The sequence below is a fragment of the Misgurnus anguillicaudatus genome, chromosome 9 (genome assembly GCF_027580225.2).
Source record: "Misgurnus anguillicaudatus chromosome 9, ASM2758022v2, whole genome shotgun sequence".
NCBI classification, from domain to species: domain Eukaryota; kingdom Metazoa; phylum Chordata; class Actinopteri; order Cypriniformes; family Cobitidae; genus Misgurnus; species Misgurnus anguillicaudatus.
The window spans coordinates 14,309,144-14,328,477 of record NC_073345.2 but is presented as its reverse complement, the minus strand read 5'-3'; the positions used below and the strand labels follow the sequence as shown (position 1 = coordinate 14,328,477).

The window sequence follows — 19,334 nt, the reverse complement described above, 5'->3', positions numbered from 1 at the left end:
AGCTGGAGCCATTCACTTCCAGTCTTTGTGCTAAGCTAAGCTAGCGGGGGATGCGTCAGACAGAGTTACAGCACGCATGGAGATGAGAAATGTATGTATGGATTTATCGAACTCTGGGGGATATGGTGAATAAGCTAAATTCCCAAAATGTGGACATGTTCCTTTAATGTAGCCAATCATTATGGGGCGGTTTTCCAGACATAAGGCTTAAGTCTAGTCCAGTACTAAAATGCATCAGTTGTCTTAGCTTATATCTTAAAATATATCAGTGCTATTGTTTTGTTTCAAGATGCACATCTGTAATGTTTTTTTTGTGAGGTATGTTTGTAAAAACTACGTAAATGTCCTATAACTAAGGCCTAGTAATGACTTAATCTAACCCCCTGCCCCTATGGGGTGGTTTCCCGAACAGGGATTATTTTAAGTCAGGACTAGACCTTAATTTAATCAGGAAATATACTAGTTTTAACTAAAAATATTACTGGCGTGCATTTTGAGGCAAAACAAAGGGCACTGATGTATTTTAAGATATGTCAGTGCAAGTTGTTTTCAGTTTGGACAGCTCATATATTTATTTTAGTCTAGGACTAGTCGAATCCCTGTGTGGGAAACCACCCCTATATGTTGAGTGTTAAAATTCATGTTCATTTTTAATTCTTTAAAAAATTACTTTGTTTGATACATAACAAAGATATGATTAAAATATACTTCATCTAAATTACTCAATTGGCGTTTTTATTATCAGAAAATCATTCCATAGTATTACAGCAATAATTGTTTTAGTTTAATTATTGATTTGTTTAATTAATTGGTTCAAGTTGGATTATTTGAGATTAATGGATGACAAGCTGTGTGTGCTTTTTTAATATCCTCAAGAATGACAAATAAAAACAAATGTTTGTCGATGTAAAGTGTCAGCCCGAGTGCAGCCGAACGTGACGTCATCATCGGTTGTGACTAGAAGGGATACAGCTACGGCCAAAGTCTCGTGAAATCTCGCCGAAAGAGTACTGTTTACATCCTAACCTTCCCCCCAAATTTAACCCTAATCCCAACATTTCACGGAATAGTCGAATCCTTTCTAGCCAAAACCGATGTTTTTCATCCAAATCCTACCCCAAACCTAACTCTTAAACCAACATCTCGCGAGAGCTAGCCGTAACCTTATCCTTTCTAACCAGAAACGCCACTCTCGGCCTGACCCGGAAGTGCTGCTGTTATTTCTTGACACGTAGTGAGCGGTGTTGGCTGAGTCTCGGGTGTTTACCAGCGTAAGTAACGTTAAAACTGCAATATTTATAGCACTGCATCTTCGTTTTCACGTTATATTAAACTCTACCGCAGCTCTATATGATCGTGTTACACTATTGCTGACAGTGAATGAATGTGTTACTTAATTTCTGATGAATCTGTGCTAAGCAAACTAACACAAAACACGTACATATTGTTTGTCTTCAGCACATCTGTGATAGATAAAACATACATTTTCTGATCAGTTATCTCGTTTTACTGATAAAACGTGTCATTTTATTTTTAGGAATGTACCATGGAACTAATATGCGGTTTTAAACCATAGCATTATTGTAATACAGTGTTTTACGATCTTTGCTATGGTAATATCATGTTTGTTGAATTTGAGCATGTCAGCATCGTTTTGGGAGTGGAAATGAACCATTGTAGTACTGTAATGCTCTTATCATGATGTTTGAGCATGTTTACAGTAAGTGCAATGTTATGTTTTGGCATTGTGCTCACTGTAGTGTTTTTTTAGTGTACTGCAGTAATACCATAGTTTACGTAAACATCGAGGAAACATGTCATCAAATGTACTTCAGACTATTAGATAAAACCACAATGAACAGGAAGTTGGGACTTCTTTTTCTCCTGAGTCGGGCATGTATTTATGAACAATTCTATATAATATTAGAAATGCACCAATATATCAGCCTCTAATTGATATCAACAGATAAAATAATTTTTCACACATCACCTGACAAACAGCCTATGATCATGGCAGATTATCCTGGCAATCAAAATGAGCGGATCAGACTATCCATCCATAGTATCTATCCATAGTACATACAGTGGGGCAAAAAAGTATTTAGTCAACCACCAATTGTGCAAGTTCTCCCACTTAAAAAGATGAGAGGGGCCTGTAATTTTCATCATAGGTACACTTCAACTATGAGAGACAAAATGAGGGAAAAAATCCAGAAAATCACATTGTCTGATTTTTTAAGAATTTATTTGCAATTTATGGTGGAAAATAAGTATTTGGTCAATAACAAAAAAGCAAGATTTCTTTCTCTCACAGACCTGTAACTTTTTCTTTAAGAGGATCCTCTGTCCTCCACTTGTTACCTGTATTAATGGCACCTGTTTGAACTTGTTAGCAGTATAAAAGACACCTGTCCACAACCTAAAACAGTCAGAATGCAAACTCAACTATGGCCAAGACCAAAGAGCTGTAAAAGGACACCAGAAACAAAATTGTAGACCTGCACCAGGCTGGGAAGACTGAATCTGCAATAGGTAAGCAGCTTGGTGTGAAGAAATCAATTGTGAGAGCAATTATTAGAAAATGTAAGACATACAAGAACACTGATAATCTCCCTCAATCTGGGGCTCCACGCAAGATCTCATCCCGTAGGGTAAAATTTATCACCAGAATGGTGAGCAAAAATCCCAGAACCACACGGGGGGACCTAGTGAATAACCTGCAGAGAGCTGGGACCAAAGTAACAAAGGCTACCATCAGTAACACACTATGCAGCCAGGGACTCAATTCCTGCAGTGCCAGATGTGTCCACCTGCTTAAGCCAGTACATGTCCGGACCCGTCTGAAGTTTGCTAGAGAGCATTTGGATGATCCAGAAGAAGAGTGGGAGAATGTCATATGGTCAGATGAAACCAAAACATAACTTTTTGGTAGAAACTCAACTTCTTGTGTTTGGAGGAGAAAGATGCTGAGTTGCATCCAAAGAACACCATACCTACTGTGAAGCATGGGGGTGGAAACCTCATGCTTTGGGTCTGTTTTTCTGCAAAGGGACCAGGACGACTGATCCGAGTTAAGGAAAGAATGAATGGGTCCATGTATCGTGAGATTTTGACTCAAAACCTCCTTTCGTCAGCAAGGGCATTGAAGATGAAACGTGGCTGGGTCTTTCAGTATGGCAGTGATCCCAAACATACCGCCCGGGCAAAGAAGGAGTGGTTTCGTAAGAATAATTTCAAGGTCCTGGAGTGGCCTAGCCAGTCTCCAGATCTCTTTGGAGGGAGTTGAAAATCTGAGTTGCCCAGCGACAGCCCTAAAACATCACTGCTCTAGAGGAGATCTGCATGGAGGAATGGGCCAAACTACCAGCAACAGTGTGTAAAAACCTTGTGGAGACTTACAGAAAACGTTTGATCTCTGTCATTGCCAACAAAGGGTATATAACATAAAGTATTGACATAAAATTTTGTTATTGACCAAATACTTGTTTTTCACCATAATTTACAAATAAATTCTTTAAAAAATCAGACAATGTGATTTTCTGGATTTTTTTCTCATTTTGTCTCTCATAGTTGACGTGTACCTTTGAAAAAAAATTACAGGCCTCTCTCATCTTTTTAAGTGTGAGAACTTGAACAATTGGTAGCTGACTAAATACTTTTTTGCCCCACTGTAGAAAGCATCAGAATTAATGCTGTGTGATCATTTCAATTGGGTGACAATGATAACAGAATTGCAGTTTGTACACTCATCATAATTTGAAACAAGAAGTAAAAAGCAAAACTATCTGTATCTATCGGTAGATGTCAGTCAAACTAATCAAATACTGTATCCGAACACAAATATTGTATTGATGCATCCATAATAGTTATAATATATTGTTTTGTAATGTTGACCACTGGTGCTTCTGTTTTTCAGCGCTGCTTGCCATGTCAGGGTTTGACAATTTCAACGCAGACTTTTACAAGTCTAGTTACAGTGTAGATGACCAAAGTCAAGGAGGTTATGGCTATCCTAACCCAGAAGACCCATACGGCAGGTGTGTATTCTTCCTAATTGCTGGAATTTTAAAGCCTGAACAAAGTCCTACAAAGTCTTCATTATGTCCTACAAACTGTGTTAATTAGCAATGTTAGGACACGGTATTAAATAAATTTTGCTATTTTTTGTGGATTCGATCCTACAACCTTGGTGTTGCTTGCACAATATATACATTAAGAATAATGTAGTCTCACATGAGATAAAGACTTTATGCTTCTATAGGCCCACATGTTGACTGGGAATACACAAAGCACCTTTATTCATTGAATTCTGTGTCATGTCCTGCAGGCCGTATGGGCAGTCTGATTACTCGCAGCCGATGGGCTACTCGGCGGCTCCAGGAATGATGCAGCCCCAGCAGCCGTACATGGGTCAGATCTACCAGCCCACCCCAGCATTCACACCCACCTCCTCACAGTCCATGTACAGCAGCGGTTTTGAGGATGAGCCCCCTTTACTGGAGGGTAAGAGAGAGACTTGGGTATTGATTTAGGTTCATGTGAGAGTTTGTCCTTACGTGTCCTGGATGAGATTTTCTCCAATGTATTCATTTTGGAAATGCTATGACAAATGATTTGTGTGGTATTTTTAGCTGAAACTTCACAGACACATTTAAGCACATGTATAACATCTTGTAAAAATGGGCCTTTTCAATTTGGTGTTTGCAGTAACCCCGTTTTTAGAGAAATAAATAATGCATTATATTTGATATCCTAAAGTCAAAACTTTCAGAATAAAAGTAATTGCTTTACCCACAGGCAGCACTTTCAATTTTAATGTTCAGTATAAACCGTGCCCGTGTCCTTGCGTGCTAAAGTTAAGTATAGTCTTTGTGAAGGTAGCTTGCCCCAGTTATACAGAGCTGTGCTTAAAATGGACGAGGAGTCATCAGTCAAAGAGAGATGTTGAAGAAAGTTGCTTAAATCATTACTAACACCAGGCGTTGTCATCCAGAATCAGCAGGTCATTTATCAAGCAGTGGAAAAAAAGTTTAACTTCAGTTCTTTCCTGTTTTTATAATGTTGTACATTGCTAAGGCAAACACCACTGTTGCTATTGCTGGTAGTCAGGGTTAAGGATTGTATTAAATGGATGAATCACAAACATACTGATATAGGCCATGAATACGATTTTCACCGAACATGCATACAGGTAAAATTTATAGCTTGAGTGTAGGGCTGCACAATTAATAGAAAAATGAATCGGAATGGCCATTACGGGGAAACAATTACATAATCGCCAAAAGTCTCAATTGCAGCTGTCCATTTGTGCTCATTTTTGTGCATTTTGGCAGTATGTTGGGCCCCAAATACAGTGCAGAATTTGATAAGTTGATGTGTCCTTTAGCCAACATAACTCCCATAATTGTTTGTTATTCACATTATATTATTTAGTTTTGGATGTTTAGAATTTACCATGCAGCTGCTTCACAGAAAGATGTACAACATTTAAAAACTTCACTGTAAAATATATTAATTGACAATTAGGAATGCTCTAATCGATCTGCAGATAATGTTTGCTATGCTTCTCAATGAATTACGGTGAAATGCCGCTACATCCAAAAGCCAGATGGCGCTCTCGTGCAGAAACTTAATATACACTGCAGACGAAGAACCATACACACGCAGCTATGACACGCAGCTTCAGGAAATGTCTTAAGGATGTACAACCCCAAATCAGAAAAAGTTGAGACACTGTAGAAATTGTGAGTAAAAAAGTAATGGAATAATTTACAAATCTCATAAACTTATATTTTATTCACAGTATAATATAGATAACATATCAAATGTTGAAAGTGAGATATTTTGAAATGTCATGCCAAATATTGGCTCATTTTGGATTTCATGAGAGCTACACATTCCAAAAAAAGTTGGGACAGGTAGCAATAAGAGGCCAGAAAATTTAAATGTACATATAAAGAACAGTTGAAGGACCAATTTGCAACATATTAGGTCAATTGGCAACATGATTGGGTATAAAGAGCCTCTCAGAGTGGCAGTGTCTCTCAGAAGTCAAGATGGGCAGAGAATCACCAATTCCCCCAATGCTGCAGCCGAAAATAGTTTTCTGAGTTTCTCAGAAAAAATTGCAAAGAGATTGAAGTTATCATCATCTACAATGCATAATATCATTCGATCATATCAATCTCTTTGTGTAAGGGTCAAGGTCGGAAAACCATACTGGATGCCCGTGATCTTCAGGCTCTTATACGGCACTGCATCACATACAGGAATGCTACTGTAATGGAAATCAAAACATGGGTTCAGGAATACTTCCAAAAAACATTGTCGGTGAACACAATCCAGAGTGTCATTCGCCGTTGCCAGCTAAAACTCTATAGGTCAAAAAAGAAGCCATATCTAAACATGATCCAGAAGGACACGCGTTTTCCCTGGGCAAGGCTCATTTAAAATGGACTTTGGCAAAGTGGAAAACTGTTCTGTGGTCAGACGAATCAAAATTCGGACTAAAGAGAACAATGACAACCCAAGTTGTTATTAGCGCTCATTTCAGAAGCCTGCATCTCTGATGGTTTGGGGTTGCATGAGTGCGTGTGGCATGGGCAGCTTACACATCTGGAAAAGCACCATCAATGCTGAAAGGTTTATCCAAGTTCTAGATACATATGATCCCATTCAGATGTCGTCTCTTTTAGGGAAGACCTTGCATTTTCCAACATGACAATGCCAGACCACATACTGCATCAATTACAACATCATGGCTGTGTAGAAGAAGGATCTGAGTACTGAAATAGCCAGCCTGCAGTCCAGATCTTTCACCCATAGAAAACATTTGGTGCATCATACAGAGGAAGATGCGACAAAGAAGACCTAAGACAGTTGAGCAACTAGAAGCCTGTTTTAGACAAGAATGAGACAACATTCCTATTCCTAAAGATTGGTCCTCCTCCAGCTGTTCCTTATATGTACATTTAACTTTTCTGGCCTCTTATTGCTACCTGTCCCAACTTTTTTTGGAATGTGTAGCCCAAAATGAGCCAATATTTGGCATGACATTTCAAAATGTATCACTTTCAACATTTTATATGTTATCTATATTCTATTATGAATAAAATGTAAGTTTATGAGATTAGAAAATTATTCCATTCCTTTTTTACTCACAATTTCTACAGTGTCCCAACTTTTTCTGATTTGGGGTTGTATTTATATTGCTCTTCTTCAAACCTTTTCAGGTATTTTCATGATAATAAAGAATATGTATAATGATTATGTTTGACGAGTGTTGCTTTTTCTAATGCATGTTATAAACGACTCAAACTAACAGTGATTTCAGATCGATAAGGACTTACTGATCAGAAGCCGTAGTACATGAAATAGCTGTGAATAATATTGGCTGTGCGATTCAGTGTAGTTATCGGCCACGTATTATTAACGGCATTTATCGGAGCACCCCTATTGTCAAGAATAATCGCAATTACAATATCAAGGTGAATAATCGGCAATTTGAATTCTGTCATAATCGTGCACCCCTACTTGAGTGTACTGTCAGTCGTTTTAGATTAAAAATGGAGCAGTATTTTAAAATGTTGATTAAAAAAATTGCGTAATGACGGCGTTTCTATTAACCGATGTTATGCGACTAAAGCATAATTTTGTTTTCTTGCTATAAGTCCATTGGCATTTTCCATTGAGCTTATTTTTAATAGCAGTTTCCATCTGGACAATTTAAAGGAACAATGGAAAGCAGCTATTGTTATATTTCTTTAACATCAGATTTTACGTTATCTAAACAACTACCCAATTCGATATTTACAAAATAAGAGCAGTCAGTCCCAAAGATTGGATTTGAAATCAGACTGAAATAATACACTGATAATTGAGCACCCATCATCACCACAGTAAGTTTTACATAAGCGAACTCTTCATTTCTCATTCTAGAGCTGGGAATCAACTTCGATCACATCTGGCAGAAGACACTGACCGTCCTGCACCCATTGAAAGCAGCAGATGGCAGTATAATGAATGAAACAGACCTGGCTGGTCCCATGGTCTTCTGTCTGGCTTTTGGAGCAACGCTGCTTTTGGTAAAAGATATGCCTGTTACACTTTTAAAGGGACACTTCACTTTTTTTTTTTTAAATATGCTTATTTTCCAGCTCCCCTAGAGTTAAACTTAGCATAGCTAAAAAGTGGAGTGTCCCTTTAAAGAAGTTCTTATTATAAATGTTTCAAACTTTATATTGTTGAACTCCTCTCTTAATAATTTATATTCTGTCATCTTAAAATTGTAAACATGAACATTTGATTTCTAAACGTGGTCTTTCTCCTGAATATTACAGACGGGTAAGATCCAGTTCGGGTATGTGTATGGCATCAGTGCCATCGGGTGTCTTGCCATGTACTGCCTGCTCAACCTCATGAGTATGACGGGTGTCTCATTCGGGTGTGTGGCGAGTGTTCTCGGTTACTGCCTGCTGCCAATGATCATCCTGTCCAGTTTTGGGGTCATCTTGTCTTTACAGTAAGTCAGCCATCGCAATAAGGGTAGGGAGTAGGGACACACTAAATCTAAGTTGCAACGTCCGTTCTGCGCCCAGCGTGTGATGGGACAACTTTCCATATCAGCAGATGGCAGCAGTTGGTATACATTACTCAAAATGGGAAACCAGAAGAGTTAGTGACTGCAGTGATACAAAACCTAATCAAAGTAGCAATCGCTAACCAGTTTCACCACAAGTGGATTCGTGATATATCTGTTATGTCTTATGAGCCATATCGTTTAAAAATATTCAAGAGATGAGCGTTCTTGTGCGTTCCTTCTTGACTTTGATGTTTTCTTGCATTGTCATTTCCGCTTTTTTCCTTGTGCCCTGGTTGGCTATGCCAAACAGCCAATCAGAATGATCAGACCCCCAGACATGCTGAATTGGACAAAAAAAGGCAATGGTGACTTAATTTAGTTGACAGTGCCCAACAAAAAAAAATACTAAGTCCGACCTGCTCAATCTAGATTAAGAGTTGCTAAACTTATTAGATCTGAAAATTTTATGTAAAGTACCCAGGGATATATATCTCCCAAGGGTTTTTTTCCTCCTAGGACTTTTATTCCCTCCTGGCTAAAAAAGTCGTGAGGTTTTTCTCCTAGGGGTTTTTTCAACCCCGAGGAGTCAGCTGACATTGGCTTCACTTAGCATCCTCTTCTATACGTTACATTATTAATACACTCGCTTGTACAGTTTATTCGTAGCTGCTGTATTTTGCTACTTATATTGTCTGTCAAATTTTATGTGTTCCCCTGCTTCTATTAATGTAAAGCTGCTTTGAAACAATTACAAATTGTCAAAAGCGCTATATAAATAAAATTGAATTGAATTTTAGAGGTACAGTATAGCTTTTTAGCGGCATCTAGTGGTGAAATTGCAAATTGCAACCAACCTCAATTTCAAAACGCATAGAGAAGCTACGGTAGCTGCCACAGGGTCAAGCATGTCATCGTCTGAGACAACGTAGTGACAAAATGCAAAACAGTTTGTCCATTTAGGGCTACTGTACAAACATGGTGGTGACTTCCATACGGGTGATTCTCACGAAAACGTGGTTTTAAAAATGTCAAGCATGAAAATGTAAAAATTGCTTAAATTTACTTTTTTTCCCACCAGACATTGAAAAACAAAGTCTGGAGTAAATGGGAACATTAATTTAAAAACTTTTACTTATCATTTAACACTTTTTGTAACATAATTTAAAAAATTAGTCCTAAAAAATCTCATTACCGCAACAGTCAGAAAACATCAATACTGACATATTTTCAAAATGACATGACAAACCTGAAAGAACATAATTTGGAGATTCTGCACATGCATTTAAAATCAAAGTATTATGCTTCTATTAATTAAATTAACATTTAATAAGCATCTGTTGCGGTAATGATAATCAAAATGTCGTGTAAGCATTCTGACAAGACAATATTTCAAATTAACTGTAAAAAAATTATCTTACCTGGTACAGGGTTCCCGCGGGGTCTTAAAAAGTCTTAAAAAGTCTGAAATTTAGAAAGTTAAATTTAAGGCCATAAAAAGTCTTAAAAATGGCCAGATTTTCACCCTAGGTCTTAAATTTAATTAACCAAAGTCTTACATTTCTTACCTCCATTTATTCCCGAAAAGGTTGTCCGAAAAAAAATAAAATGGTAAATTAAAATGCCTCAGTGACGGAGGAAGAATGTATTTGATGGGTTTGCCTCTAAAAAGAAAAGTTCTGCACTTGGCGTGTCACTGAATGTCTCCTCAATCCAGTTTTTAATCATTATTTTTTAAAGAGAATACAAATGTAGGCTATTATAATCCACGCAATTCATGCCATAAGCTATATTTCAGATGTTGTGATCCGACTGTATACTGTTGGTTTGGCGAGAAAAATCTTTTTAACCAACTAGCCCGTGGCTTATCAGAGCATTTGCAAGGTTCTGAAACAGAGGACCCAGAAGCGAAAAAATCAACACTGCTTTATTAAAAATCAGCTTAAACAGTCAGGCCGTGAAGTCCCGCGCCATCAACAATGAGTCAACTTTAGTGTTACACAGTTTTCATATGCAGCCTACAAATGCGACCTCTGGAGGCTACAGCCTTCGGATTTAGAAACGGCCTTGTTTGCAACACACAACAAACCACAAACAGCCTTTTAATAGTAAATTTTCTTTTCATTTCATTATTGTGTAATTAGAGAGGGGAATAAATGCGATGGCGGTATAGTGCATATTTATGCACATAACGTATGGGTGGAGAAAGTGTAAAACATGTTAACAAGCCACATATCAGCAGCTGACCATACTGATCTTCCCATATTAGTGGATTTTATTTGTCAAAAAAAAAAAATAAAAAAAAATAAACAAAGATATAATAAAAATATGTTTTGAGAATTTCTGAGATCATTGTGCCGCTTTGGTCTTAAATTTCACTCATAATGGTCTTAAAAAGGTCTTAAAAAGTCTTAAATTTGACTTGGTGAAACCTGCAGGAACCCTGTGGTAGCCATCTTGAAGTAACTGGTCCATGTGCTTGGTCACTCAAAATCAAACTTTATTAAAATTCTGTATGTGTGCTTAAACTGTTCTCAAAAAGTGTTGCGGAGGATGAGAACATCAGGCATGGACACATCATTTTCCTAATTTTTCTTCATTATTATTATACATGAATATTCAGTAAATATTTTTTCGGTCATCTAAAGTAGTCTAGCAAAACATCCATTTATTTTTTTTCTTAATATTTTTGTGTTAATTTGATTAAATTACAACATAACGCATGTTCAAACACAGCCGGACACATTGCGGTAATGAGAATTTCAGCAGAAAATGAGATAAAATGTACAATTATAAATTCTTATGTTGAAATCACACATTGTGCAAGGTAGAACACAGTATTGTGTTAATTCTGATGCTTTTTAATGTTACTATATTACACATTTTAAAGCTAAAATCATTAGTGCCGTGGTGTTTCAATGGTTTCGTGAGAATCACCCATATATGAATATTGTATTTCTGTCAAGAGATCATCCTAAAAGTGCACAGTGCACCTTTACTGTAATGTTTTTAATTTTAATGATTTATTTTTTGTGTTTTATTAATGGTTTATATAATGATATAAAATGGTTTATAAATTATTTATTAATTGTAAAAAATGTTATGAACTATGGGCTGTTAAGTTAATGTATAAGCATTTCTAACAGACTTTGCTGATCTATGTCTCTCTTTCTACTTTTCAGGGGTATGATGGGTATTATCTTAACGGCCGCCATCATTGGCTGGTGCAGTTTTTCGGCCTCTAAGATCTTCATCTCTGCTTTAGCCATGGACGGACAGCAGCTATTGGTTGCGTACCCCTGCGCCCTGCTCTACGGGGTCTTCGCTCTCATCTCTGTGTTTTGAACTCTGGAACTCTATTAAGGGACAAATTGACCACCTATATACAACACACAAACAACCGCTTATTCAAGAACTGCTTTTGTTAAACACCCACCACACACCTCTGAATAAGTGCGCTCTTTAAGATCTGAGAGCGTGTTGCTTTCATTATTATTTCTCCTCCTGTTTTTTTCTCTCTCCTACTCTGAGAACTATTGTTGTATAATTCAGGTTAACACTCAGCTTTTGATGTGGGTTTATGTGTTTTCTGTATTCTGTTGGTCTCAGCTTTGACAAAGCCAGAAAACCTTAAATGAAGCCTGCATGTGTCAAAAGAAAAGTGTGTGTAATCGATGTGAAGGGCACAGCTCTCCTCCTACACAACAAGATCAATGCGGATATCTCACTCCAGTACATATTTTGCTAGATAAACTAGCAATAGTTTTATTCTTCACATTCCTGAATAGTTGTTTATTATTTGGCCTGTCTTGGGTCACTAAAGAGTGCCTACATGGTGAATATTTTGCATCTTGTCGCATGATTCCAATTCTTATGTACAATTAAAATGTAGAGGAAAGGGAATTGTTTTTCTTTCCTTATGTGCATTTTGATGATAACAATGCTATTGAACTGTAGTTTTGAATGACAGATTTATTTCAAAATACACCACCACGGGTATCATCTCATACCTACAGGTTCTTCTTCTGTACCTATCCTGGCTGAATGTTTCTCAGTGTTTAGTTTCTTCACATGCACTTGTTTATCTTTGGCATGTTAGAGGTAAAGGCAAAGTCTCAGACAGTCCACTATACGGTATTTATATGGCATAAAACTGGTTTTGTATATCCATAAGAGTACAAATGTTTATATCAACTCTGTCTCGTGGAAAATCTGTGACCAAATGGTGGAGTGTTACAGTCGTGCTGTTTCACAGGCCGTCTTAATGAAATAAAAAATGCGTTTTGTTTGAATATAAGAATGCAATGTCCTTAACCGTTCTACTTGACATGAAATTTAATTAGACCCTGTTTATCTCATACACATCACTGGTATTATTGCATGCATGATTCATCAGTTCATTATTAAAAGTTTTCCATTAGCTTTTATGAAAATGATTTCCCCCTGGATAAAACTTTCTTTTTGGCTGACGTCAGCATAGGACACTATTGAACGTTAACCAATAACCAAAACAATTACTTAGAGGTGCTCTGTACTTTCTCTTCATTAAAGGTGACATAGAATGATTGAACGGAGTATTTATCCTTGTTCTGTGATGTGACATGTAGACAAAAATGTTTTTGTTTGGGTCTGTAATGCCTTAGAAGCTTCCTAAAAACCTCTCTCAGATAGCTCTATTAGGGTGGGGGATTTTAAACAAGTAGTTTTGCACCTATTTGGCTCCCCCTACTGGCTTAACTTGCAATCTCATTACTGATTGGCTGACTTTGCTGCCACTCAAAAAATGTAGCCAATTATTTTGAAGTGGAGGGGCAGTTAGATGCCTGTGATGTCATAAGCATCAGTTTTTCAGATTGGGCCGTTTTCTGACTGACATTTCTAAAAGAGGAATGTCTATGAGACTGAGATGTTTAGCATGTCTAGCACTTTTTGTATGTTTGTGAATGTGGGTAGACTACCATTATTCAACAAAGACAAGGTAAAAATGGTTTTTCATTCTCTGTCCCCTTTAAAATATTTTTCACAAAAGTGCACAAATGGGACCTTTAAAAAGCATAGTGTAGTGAGATAAAGCTACTATTAATGATTCAATATAGGTTTATTTGTGCATTGTTACGAAGCAGCTTTACATTAATACTTCAAAATAAAAAATAAATAAATATTCGGTAGCCTAATAAAAGCATATTTTTGTTTAATATGGAGCAGTGCGCCTCGTGGGGGCAGAGATAGCAAGTTGCTAATCCCTATTGAATGCTTACATAATTAATACCTGGTAATATGGCACTATAGATAGTAATAGGGACTTTGATAGCTGCTAATGCAGTCTTTCTACAACGATACGGATCACTAAAAGAACACAATGCAACATTTACGCCACTAGGTGTCAGTATAAGTACAATAAAGTAACACAACCAAGAAACGATCGTTGTCATGTGACGTCACGTACTTAGGGGAACGCGCACCCCGCTGGAGGGTAAAAGCGAGCACAATGTGCCGTTGTCTGCAGGTTTAACCTGCCAGGTTAAGAAGTGAGCAATTTCGTTTAGCCCGAATACTGAATAGTTGTTGTGCAATAAAACGCACTAACCGACGAGGATACAAGCCTGGGCTATGCTTCTACAAAATGCTGGCAGAGAAAAAAAACAGTTTGTAAATTGTAGGTATGCCTTAAACGTATGCTTCTAGTGAGGGAAAACAATGGCAGCCATCGATATACACAACAGTGACCACTTCATCAAGGTAAACTCACTTAAACACGGGATTAATCATTACATTTTAGCCATTTCACATCACCTTGAATTATTTTTTTATCTGGTTTGCTTTTACGGACTAAGGCAACAAACTATTTACTATAAGATAAGACTATATACAACACTGTCTAGTAGTTATAGGCAGTGTTTGAAGTGAAGGGAAAAAAGATTTACTTTCTGCACCTTAGATATTGCTGGTAGCCTGCACGTGCGTGGGGGATACAATTTATCACATTTAATGGTAAATCTATTACACTGGAACATACGCATTACCAAAAGACAGTGGAGGAAATAAAAAAAAAATCTAAGTTATGTTCTAAATTTTATAAAAACAAAAGATGTTTACCTCATGAAACAGGAGTTGACGTGATCAACGTCTGACGCAGGTGTCTCGTGGCTCGTGCTGCTGCTACCAGAGTCAGACCGCAGGTGCAGATTTGCTCACAGACAGGTTTCATTTTACGGGTGAAGACTCAAACAATCTTTAGGTCCCCTCCTGAAGCTAGGCTAATATAGTTATTATCACTGGGTATTCAAATTAGAAAAGAAAATCTCTGACAGGCGTCCTTTATTCGCCTAATTTGTCAAGATGGCAGATAAATCAGATAGTGCCCCTTCCCGTGTGATGTCATTAATATTAATCACCCATTCACTGACGTTTTAACTTGGAGAGGCACAGTACTGGTACTGCGTATCGGCCCACTTCAAGCACAGGACTACTAATACAGTAAATACTTTGGTCATCCGCATCTTGAAAATAATGTGAGAAGTCTGGGGTGCATCGAGCTGTATCGTACAGTGAGTCATGGCTGAAGGGTGTTGTTAAGCAAGATGCGAGGATATAACGTTAGCCGAAAATATACCTACACGACTTTCATGAAGTACAATCACTAAAATCCTCCGCTGGAAAAAATGGTCCCTGTTGTGAACAGTGGCCCTGTCCCAAATGGCGCACTTCATGTGGCCTTAAATTGCGCGTGCTCGCTTAGTCTACGATAGACCAGGGCTGCGTTCAGCCCCGACAAAACGTCGCACAACGTTTATTAAACAGAAACAGTGATGCATTGAACACCCTGTTGTGATGACGCAAGAGTTGCAACTACGGTAGCTGAGAGGCCATTCCTTTGTGTTGTTTTTTAATGTTTCTGGAGCCTGATGAAATCATTATAAATGTGTGTTTAATACTGTTAAATACCCTCGATGTTACAGTCACTGACCTTGCCGTCCAGAATGAAAGAGAACATTCCAACTTCAACCCATTGAGCGAGCTGTCTCTTTACTACCTCGTGGTTTTATACATCTTGCTGCTGATTGGGCCGACATTTCTGACACACCCACCAAACAAGAGAAAACTCTTCTAAAACCTGTTGCACACCGTTTCCAGGAAACATGACGTTCAACCCGGAAATCGTAGCAAAATGTTGCGCACCGGTGTGAGATCGAACATGCCCCTGTTTGAGTTGTGACTCACTCGGATCTTTCACCCGGATCTTTAAATTAATGAGTCGCGAGTCTCTAGTATCATTAACCCGGATCAGTTGAGTCCTACTACAATTCAATGTAAAACCATAAACAGCGCCACCACACACACAAACCTCTTGCAACATTATTGATGAGACTTCGCTCGCTCTAAAGATCCAATCGTAACCGGCTGATCTGCACGAGAACTGAGCCGAGATTCTCACTCAGAGCCGGAAAAATTGAACTCGAGAGACCTGCTGATCCGCAAAACTGACCTGAGATTCTCCCTCAGAGTCGAGAATCTCTCAACTCGTGACCGGCTGATCCGCGCGAACTGTCTCTCGAGTCAGAGCCGGAAACACTGCAGATTCACAGATCTGCCGGAAACATTGCAGACTCGAGACTCACGCTAATCAGCCTGTTAGTGGATCTGTAGAGCAAGTGAAGTCTCATGAGGCCCATGGTCTGCGAGTCTGCAATGTTTCCGGCTCTGAGAATCTCGAGTCGCGCAGATCAGCCGGTCACAAGTGGGTCTGTACTGAGTTTCCTTGCCGATTTAGCAATACTGACTCAAGTGACTCACACAACCCAGATCACATTAGTGAGTGACTCACAATAACCCGGATCCTTAAAAGTCTACGAGTTTGTCATTTTTATGCTCTGAAGTGTGCTCATCAGCGCCCCCTTTGAACCCTTGATGCTGTCTTCGGCGAAACCCGCACTGCAGCAGGCTTTGCGCACTTTACCATGCCAGAAGTCCTTGCGAAAGAGCAATCAGACCAATTAGACGACGGAGGGGAGGAGTTCACCCTGATGGGCAACTTCTCTTCCTATTTCCTGCGTGACGCTCCAGTCTGTCCCAAAATACGACTCCTGTGCGCCCGCTTTATAATAGTTATTATTAACCAGATCAGATGTCATACATAATCCATTGCACGCTCAGGCCTGGCTTTACAAAACTGAGAGATAAAATCAAGAACCAACCGGCTGTTATTGTTGAATTGTACAATCCCTTGTTTCCTTACAACAAAATGTGTGCAGATGTTCATGGGGCATCCCAGAATGCTTTGTAACGTCTTTGAGACATGAAGACTGATGGTGGATCTTCTCGTAACAGAACAGACTCCACCAAAGTAGTCTGAGGCCACATGTGTTTGACACAGATTACTTGCATCTTCCAGCACAAACAAGCTTTGACCAAAAAGATGGTTTGCGAGGTTGTAACTTACCATCATAACCACAAGTCTGATCATGCCAACTTTTTTGCAAACCACAGTCACATTGCACCCTTTGATGAGACACAGCTTATCATATGATGCGCAAGATACGTCCAGCGTGGAAATGCCAGAAGTACAAAGCATCTGGTCTAAATCTACATTCAGCACATTCTCACCTTGGTTCCCATGACATAAAGTTGATCTGATCTGAGGAAAAGAAATATGACCTGACTGCTATAAGCACATTAAGAAATCACAGCCGGGATGAGTCTAAACAAAAATATGACTATATTTTATCCATCTAAAGAAAGACTCATAATTTAGTCTATGATAGATTGAATGGCTGTTGGGTCACCAACAGTCACAAGCATTCAGATGTGATCTCACTGAAGGAAATTCCAGCTGATGTCAACCATTTCCTCTTATGAAACCAGGCTAGTTCATTTTCATGACGGCAGATGGTAGTGTCGAGTAAGTCATCTGTTTATTGGCAAGATCTTGGTGGTTCCAGTCGCTTGCGTCTCCAGCAGAGGTTGGATAAGGTGAACCCAGCTGGTGCCATACAAATCTCTTCAGGAGGTTTCCAAGAGTATTGCTGTAGCATTGTACACAGTTTCTGTTTCATTTTGAATGAACATGAAGCAGTTTACTCCAAACACATTACTTATTAAAACATGTAATTTCAGATTTGGAGCTGACTCATTTGTGACCGTTAATTACTTAACCCTTGTGAGGTTTGAACCTACAACCTTTCAGTTAGCAGCCCACAGTTTTAACCGTTAGGCCTTACCACCCACTTTGCTTTTACTGTTGTGAATAACAACATTAAGTGATATGCTGAACAACTTCACAGCTCTTAGTCATTCAGCATTGATGTCAACAGATCCAATGTTATATCGTGTCCAATCATCACCTACAGTATATGTGGCTTTTGCACGTATTTATCATCGTAGTAGATTTATACAAGTCTCCTTAGTCGCAGCCTCGGACATCACACCTGAACATCTGATGCATATGGCACACTTTTCTGGAAACACTTTAGCAGCTTAGGAAGTCGTCATCTGATTTGTAGGATTAAACAGGATTTCCTGGAGTATGCAAAAACTTAATTTTATTTTGTATGCGATTAACAGTTTGCCTAGCATTAGATATAAACTTTAGAGACATTCATAAATGATGGTTGCACTTACTGATCTGTCTCGGGTTACAAGGCTGGCTCACCATTTGACCACATCTGCCCAGCATTATGTACAGATCTATGAAAAAAACAAGGTCAATTTCTGAGATATGTTTACCAGATTTTTTATAGCTCAGTACTCTTACGTGTTAAATTTGTTTCTATTTATAATCTTCGATAAGGAATTTCTGGAGAAGCCACTGAGACACAGTGTTGATACATAAGACATCTTTAAAAGGTAGAAAGTAGCAATGAAATAATGTTCTGCACTACAAAAAATGAATGTCTTAGTTTTTTGTCTGGTTTTCAAGTATAAATATCTAATACTTCTTAAATTGAGAAACATTTACTTAATTTGCAAAGTGGTTTGAGAATTTAAAGGTACAGTGTGTAAATTTTAGCGGCATCTAGTGGTGAAGTTGTGAATTGCAACCAACGACTCAGTCCACTGCTCACCCCTCGCTTTTGAAACACATAGAGAAGCTACTGTAGCCACCACTGGACAAACATGTCATCATCGGAGACAACTTAGTAAAAAAAGTTTGTTCGTTAAGGGCTTCTGTAGAAATATGGCGGTCCAAAATGGCGACATCCATGTAAGGGGACCCTCGTTGTATGTAGATAAAAACGACTCATTCTAAGTTAATAAATGCATAACGGTTCATTATGAAAGGTCTTTATACACCCCTGATAATATAGTTTTATATATTATTTGGCATTTCTGTCAAAAGATCCTTCTAAAAATTACACACTGCACCTTTAAGTCTTAAATCAAATAAAATAAAAATAAATGAAATAAAAAGTCTGGTTTACTAAAATAAATTGTGAAATTTTTGAGGGTTTTTTGTTTGCTCAACACAAGTAAAAATATTTGCCAATGGGGAAAGAAAATTAAACTTAATTCCAGTTTCAACTTAATTGAATAACTCAATTTAAGTTTATTTTTGTTACCCCATTGGCATATCTTTACTTTTAAATAGAAACCTCTTGATTTTCATAATTTATTTCAGTAAACAAGACTTAAAGGGCGTACACATCAAATGCAAATTCAAAGATTTGCGTGAGTAGATTAGGGATGGGATGGTATGAAAATTTCATATCATGATTATAGTGACCAACGTTATCACAGTTATCAATATAATAATGTTTTT

The 19,334-nt window shown here is 38.1% G+C and overlaps 1 protein-coding gene across 2 annotated transcripts; it reads left to right on the top strand.

Moving 5' to 3' along the window:
• The first annotated feature begins 1,123 nt into the window (after positions 1 to 1,123).
• Positions 1,124 to 12,878, top strand: yipf5 (Yip1 domain family, member 5). 2 transcript variants are annotated; one of them, XM_073871159.1, is made up of 6 exons: positions 1,124 to 1,272; positions 3,919 to 4,037; positions 4,328 to 4,503; positions 7,939 to 8,084; positions 8,340 to 8,521; positions 11,761 to 12,878. In XM_073871159.1, the coding sequence occupies exons 2-6, from the start codon at positions 3,928 to 3,930 to the stop codon at positions 11,921 to 11,923; spliced, it is 777 nt and encodes a 258-aa protein (XP_073727260.1). In that variant the 5' UTR covers positions 1,124 to 1,272; positions 3,919 to 3,927; the 3' UTR covers positions 11,924 to 12,878. The 2 variants fall into 2 exon arrangements, with proteins under 2 accessions (XP_073727260.1, XP_073727261.1); XM_073871160.1 differs by lacking the exon at positions 1,124 to 1,272 and adding an exon at positions 1,703 to 1,721.
• The last annotated feature ends 6,456 nt before the right edge of the window (positions 12,879 to 19,334 follow it).